A 6,029-nucleotide genomic window follows, 5' to 3' on the forward strand; every position below is an offset into this window, starting at 1 on the left:
AATCCCAACACTGAAGAGTTCCGTTCCCGGCACCCACGTTTTGGACAGTTCATAACTGTAACTCCAGTTCCAGGAGAGCTAAAACCCTCTTCTGATGGCACCCACGCATGGACATATGTATATAAGTAAATATTTTCTTCGAAAATAAAAACATTTAATTTTAAATGATGTGTATCTGAGTGTGGGTTTGTTCACATGAGTATGTCTGATCAGCTAGAGCTGGAGTTACAGAAGGTTGTGAACCACCGGATGTGGGTGCTGGGGAACCAAGCTATGATCCTTTGAAAGAGAAACAGTAAGCCACCTCTTCAGCCCCACTTCCAAAGTAAATACTTTATTTTTAAGGAAAGAGAAAGTAAATGAACTCTTTCCCAGAATCAGAATATCTGAGTTTGAGCCTAATTTTTTCTTCATTTTTTAGTTAGATATTCTGTATTTACATTTAAGATGTTATCTCTTTCCCCCGCCCCACTCCCAGCCCCGCAGAGTCTAATGTTTTATTAAGCTTTCTGGACAGTTCTGCACGGTCCACGGAAGTTATTTGAACTCCTATAAAATCCTCCCTAGGTCCTGACAGCCTACCTGCTGTAGTCTACTCTGTGCTTCCTGAAACTACAATTCCCATAATGCCTAAAGGCGCCCAATGAGTGCTTAGCCTACGTCTCCCAAGATGCCTTGCGAGGCAAACCTGCCTCTTGACGCCACGATGACTACAACACCCACAATGCACGGAGGCATAACTACCGCCCCGTAGGGCTCGCATCAGCGCCACTTCTAGAGAGTCTGGGCTCGGGTGGGGCTGCCTAGGTGTTTCTGGGCTCGGGGCTATTTACAGCGGTTCTATCCACTGCAGTGCAGACATGGCGGCCCAGAAGGACCAGCAGAAGGATACCGAAGTGGAAGGGCTGAGCGCCACGTGAGCAAGCAGGGTGTTACCCCAGATCTGAGATGCAGGATTCCCTGCCCCCCAAGCTTAGACATCTCAGCCCCTCACCCCCTGGGAGGGACTCAGTTGTGTTAGCTTCCTCCCAGGACCCTTCCCCACAGTGGTTCAACGTCAACCTTGGGACCATGTGTGCTAGAGTCTGGGGTCCGGTACCCTATTCCTGCCTTCAGCTTCTCTGCCCCGCCCTTCAGGACCCTGCTGCCCAAGCTGATTCCCTCTGGAGCGGGCCGAGAGTGGCTGGAGCGGCGCCGTGCGACCATCCGGCCCTGGGGCACCTTCGTGGACCAGCAGCGTTTCTCGCGGCCCCGCAACGTGGGCGAGCTTTGTCAGCGCCTGGTTCGCAATGTGGAGCATTATCAAAGCAACTACGTGTTCGTGTTTCTGGGCCTCATCCTGTACTGCGTGTGAGTGCCTCCGCGGCCCCGCCCTCGATAGTCAGGCCCCGCCCCCGGGTGCCAGGCCCCGCCCTGACCAGTTTGCCCCTTTGACGCCGCAGGACCCGGTCGGTCTGTACTCCCGCAATCCAGCTGACCAGGGTGCAGTGCTGGCCTAGAAGGGCGTAACCTCTGTGTCCAAAGCTAGAGGGGCCTGGCTGACGCAGCCTCGCACAAACTAACTCCTGTCTCCCACACTCTTCCAGGGTGACATCCCCCATGCTGCTGGTGGCCCTGGCAGTCTTCTTTGGCGCCTGTTACATTCTCTATCTGCGCACGTTGCAGTCTAAGCTTGTGCTCTTTGGTGAGAAATCTTCTGCCCAAATGTCTCCCCAGGCCTTTCTGATCCTGGTCTCACGGAAAGCAAACCTCCAAATGTTTGGGACTCATTTCGGCCCCTACCGAGATATACACTAGAGTCATTTAACCTGGTCCTTAAACCCAAACCCAGAGAGACCCCAAAGCCCCTGGCGCCTCTGTCTCTTGTAAATGACTTAATCCAATTCCTCCCAAACCCGGACGGAAAGCATCAGATGTAGATACCCACACTGGACACCAGGTGGCGACCTTATGCAGGCCTAGATCCGCGTTCCTTCCCAAACCTTTCCCTCTGATAATCTCAGAGGGGAAGGTTGAGAGGTCCGTAAATCCTGTGGCCCCAGACTGTCAACCTGGCCTCACTGGGAAGGCCCATTAAGGGGAAATCCAAGGGTTTCCAAGGAGACTTAAAACAAGTCTTTTGTGGCCCAGCACGTTTAAGTACCAGAAAAAGATGGGCTGTGGCAAGGGGATACCTGAAGCAGGTCAGAACTTGGCTTCTGCAGATAGCGGTCATTAGGGCATACACACTTTTCAGGCATAGGAGAGCCTGGCTGATGGGATGGATAGATAGATAGATGGATGGATGGATGGATAGATGGATGGATGGATAGATAGATAGATAGATAGATAGATAGATAGATAGATAGATAGATGGATAGATGAATAGATGGATAGATAGATGGATGGATGAATTAGATGGATGGATGGATAGACAGACAGACAGACAGATGAAGGGTCTCATTGTGTAGCCTTGGCCTCCCAGGAACTCACTAAGCTGGCCTCCAACTCACAAACTCCTCCACCTCTGCATCCTGAGCAGTAGGGTTGAAGAAGTGTGCCAGCATGCCCTAGCCTTAAAAAAAAAACGTGTGATGCAGGCCCTCTGAAAGAAGAAGTGCTTTTAACTGCTGGGTTTCCTACCCCAGCCCCCACAAACCAAATGCTTGTGGAATGCATCCAAGAATACATCCTCAAAACCAGAGGTTGGCCTGTGCCTGTAATCCCAGCACTTGGGTAGCTGAAGCAGGAGGATTGCTACAAGTTCAAAATAAGCCTGGGTTTCTGAATCATTAAAAGTAATAACCGAACTAGGTATCTAGAGAGATGGCTCAGTGGTTAGGATTGAATGCTGCTGTTCTTGCAAAGGATGTGGGTTTCGTTCCTAGCAGCCACGTCAGGTGGATACCACCTCCTTGGGCACCTGAACTCTCAAGCACAAATGTCCGCCCACACAGGGCACATACACATAATTCAAAATAATAAATCTTTTAAAAGTTAAAAAAAAAAAAAAGAGGACAAACGTTCTTAGGTCAAATTTGGCTCTGCAGCTACCAGCCTGAGACTCCTGGTAGCCAGACTGGAACATCAGGCCCTAGACTGGAGCCTGGGGGCTCCTGGGGGAGGCGGAACTAAAGAGCAGAGGTGGAGCTGAGGAAGGTTGTTATGGGGACACAGCACTTTGGGGAGGCAGGATAGGGCCAGGGACCGGAGGCCCTGATGTGAGGAGTCTGTATTATTACATGGAAGGTTCTAGAGTCACACCAGATGGGTGGAAAGTGGCTCTGGTTACCTCTGGGAAAGGGTCCGGTGGGAATGGCTGCCTTATACCATCTGTTCCCAGGCCGGGAGGTGAGCCCAGCGCATCAGTACGCCCTCGCTGGTGGTGTCTCTTTCCCCTTCTTCTGGTTGGCTGGTGCTGGTTCTGCTGTCTTCTGGGTCATGGGTGAGTACAGGGTCCGTGTAGGGCAAGGCCGGGAGCCAGGTAAGAGCACGTGCTGAACCACCCGTCCTCCTACAGGAGCCACCCTGGTACTCATAGGCTCCCACGCTGCCTTCCACCAGATAGAGCCTGCGGATGGCGAGGAGCTGCAGATGGAACCTGTGTAACTATCTTCCAGGACCTGCCGGCCTCTCCTGCCGGCTGGCTGTCCCCGCTCTGTCTGTTCTTGCTCTAGCTAACATCGCTGCTCAGCTCGCCCAGCGCAGAGCCTTCCACCTGAGGCCTCAAACCCAGGGAGAGGCTTTTGTCTCCGGAAATAAAACTGTTACAATTGCTACGTGGCCCATACTCTCCTGGTATTTTCTCTTTTATAAGTAAGGAGGGGTTTTACTAAGAGACGAGGTTTGGGGTTGGAGAGATGGCTCTGCCAATAAGAGACTGGAAGCTCTTCCAGAAGATCCGGGTTCAGTTCCCAGAACCCACAGGGCAGTTCACGACTGATGTGACTCCAGCTGCAGGGGATCCAAAGTCTCTGGCCTTCTAGACACTTGTAACGCGTGTGTGCGCACACACACACACACACACACACACAGAGAGAGTTAAAAATAATAAGTTAGCTGTGTGGTCATGGCGCACACATGTGCCTTTCGTTGAAGCACTCAGGAGGCAGAGGCTGGTGGATCTCTGAGTTTGGGGCCAGCCTGGTCTACGGAGACAAGTCAAGGTCAGGCATAGCTATATAATGAGACCCTGTTAAAGAAAGTGAGGGAAGAAAGGAAAAAAGGAAAGGAAGGAAGCGGACTGTGGGTGGAAAAGTGCTCCCAGTGCGAGTGAACCTGAACAGTTAGTAGCAGCCAGTCCTTTAAGGGAGTTCTCAGACAGGGCAGCAGTTACAAAGGCCCCCAGGCAGCAGTGCCAGGAGGCAGTGAAGAGGCGGAACAGCTGCCCTGTGAGTGTGACCTGGAGAAGTCTGGCGGGGGACATTGGAGGTTGCAGGAAGCTCTGATTTTTGTCTTGAAGAACATGAGAGTTAGCCGTTGTTTTTGTTTTTGAGACAGGTTTCATGTAGCCCAAACTCACTGTGTAGCCAAGGCTAGATAGATAGATAGATCTACCTGCCTCCACCTCCTAGGTGCTGGGATTTTGACATTCCATGGTGCCCAGTGCGTACATGCTAGACAAGCTTGCCAGCGGTGAAGTTGGCTTGGCAGGTAGAACTTGCCGGTTTGACTGTACAGAGACCCTGATGACAGAGACTTGGGTCTCAGGGAGGCACAGAGAGGCCCAAAAGGGTTGGCTCTTGATTGGACTGGCCTTGAGTGTCTCTGAGGTGACGGTGACATTTCTGGAAGCCCCGAAGGACACAGCTAGGCAGCAGGAGAGCAGGGAGTGGGGTCTCCCAAGCCTCACCTTACACACACTCTTCCCGTCCTGTGTCTCCACAACATCTCCCTCTCAGGCCTGTCTCTCGGGCTCACGGGGCTCAGCATCGCTATGGAATCTCGCCTCCGTCATACAAGCCACCGGCTCAGCATGACAACCGTCTGCCTGAAGCATGGCTGGTATAAGGTACCGTGTACCAAATGGAAAACCCAAGGACTGGAGGGACGGCTCAGCAACCAGCAGCACTTCCAGAGGGCCTGAGCTTGGCCCCAAGCACCCACTCTGGGAGGCTCACAACTGCCTGTGGCTCCAGCTCCAAGGGATCTGACAGTATCTCCTGGCCTCCACACGGATCCACATGTACGCGCATGCACACGCTTGCACACCCGCACAACTGAGGAACATGAATTCTGAATGGAAAGCACAGTAAACTTCAGAGACTCCATATGAAGTAGGTACACATACTAATTACTTGTCTATACACATGCCAAAGGCATGTCACATGCCTCTAATCTCCGCACTCAAGAGGCCGAGGCCAACCTGGTCTATATGGAGAGCTCCAGGACAGGCAGGGCTACATACATGTACATATCTATATAAGTATGTATATGAATATTTACATGTCTATATAAAGAGAGGTGGGAAGCCCAGGTTGACCTTTCTGTGGAGTTGAGGATGACCTTGAACTTCTGATTCACCTGCCTCTTGCTCCCAAGTTCTAGGATGAATGATGGGCTTGAGCTGGCCACTAGTCTACCACCTGGGGTATAATCAGGGTCCCTTGTTTTAATATTGATCAGTGAGAGAGAGAGAGAGAGAAAGAGAGAGAGAGAGAGAGAGATGGGGGAAGTCTTATTGTCTAGCCCAGGCTGGCTTGGACTTTACAGTGTAGCCCAGGCTAGCCTCAGCTCTGTGACAGACAGAAGGCTATGCCTTAGCCTTCCAAGTGTTAGGATTACAGACCGGAGTGACCACCCCAGGTCTCGATAATGTATATTGGAAGAAATGCTGTTTTGGATACATTCAGTGAGAATGTTCATTTGACTTCATGCGTGTGCAGTGTATTGCGTGTATGTGCACAAGCACATGTATGTGCCTGCCTGTGGTGTCTTCGCCTGTTGCTCTCCACTTTGTTTCTTTTTTTTCTTCTTCTACTTTATTTTAATTAATTAATTAATTTATTTATTTATTTTATATGAGTACAATGTCGCTGTTTTCAGACACA

The 6,029-nt window shown here is 51.2% G+C and overlaps 1 protein-coding gene across 1 annotated transcript; it reads left to right on the forward strand.

Moving 5' to 3' along the window:
• Positions 1 to 756: 756 nt before the first annotated feature.
• RABAC1 (Rab acceptor 1) lies at positions 757 to 3,763 on the forward strand. The gene is made up of 5 exons (XM_080909084.1): positions 757 to 916; positions 1,138 to 1,350; positions 1,587 to 1,684; positions 3,323 to 3,424; positions 3,500 to 3,763. Exons 1-5 carry the CDS (start codon positions 861 to 863, stop codon positions 3,586 to 3,588), a joined length of 558 nt encoding a protein of 185 aa, XP_080765210.1. The 5' UTR covers positions 757 to 860; the 3' UTR covers positions 3,589 to 3,763.
• Positions 3,764 to 6,029: the final 2,266 nt, after the last annotated feature.

This window comes from Micromys minutus, assembly GCF_963924665.1.
Source record: "Micromys minutus genome assembly, chromosome: 32".
Lineage (NCBI taxonomy): Eukaryota > Metazoa > Chordata > Mammalia > Rodentia > Muridae > Micromys > Micromys minutus.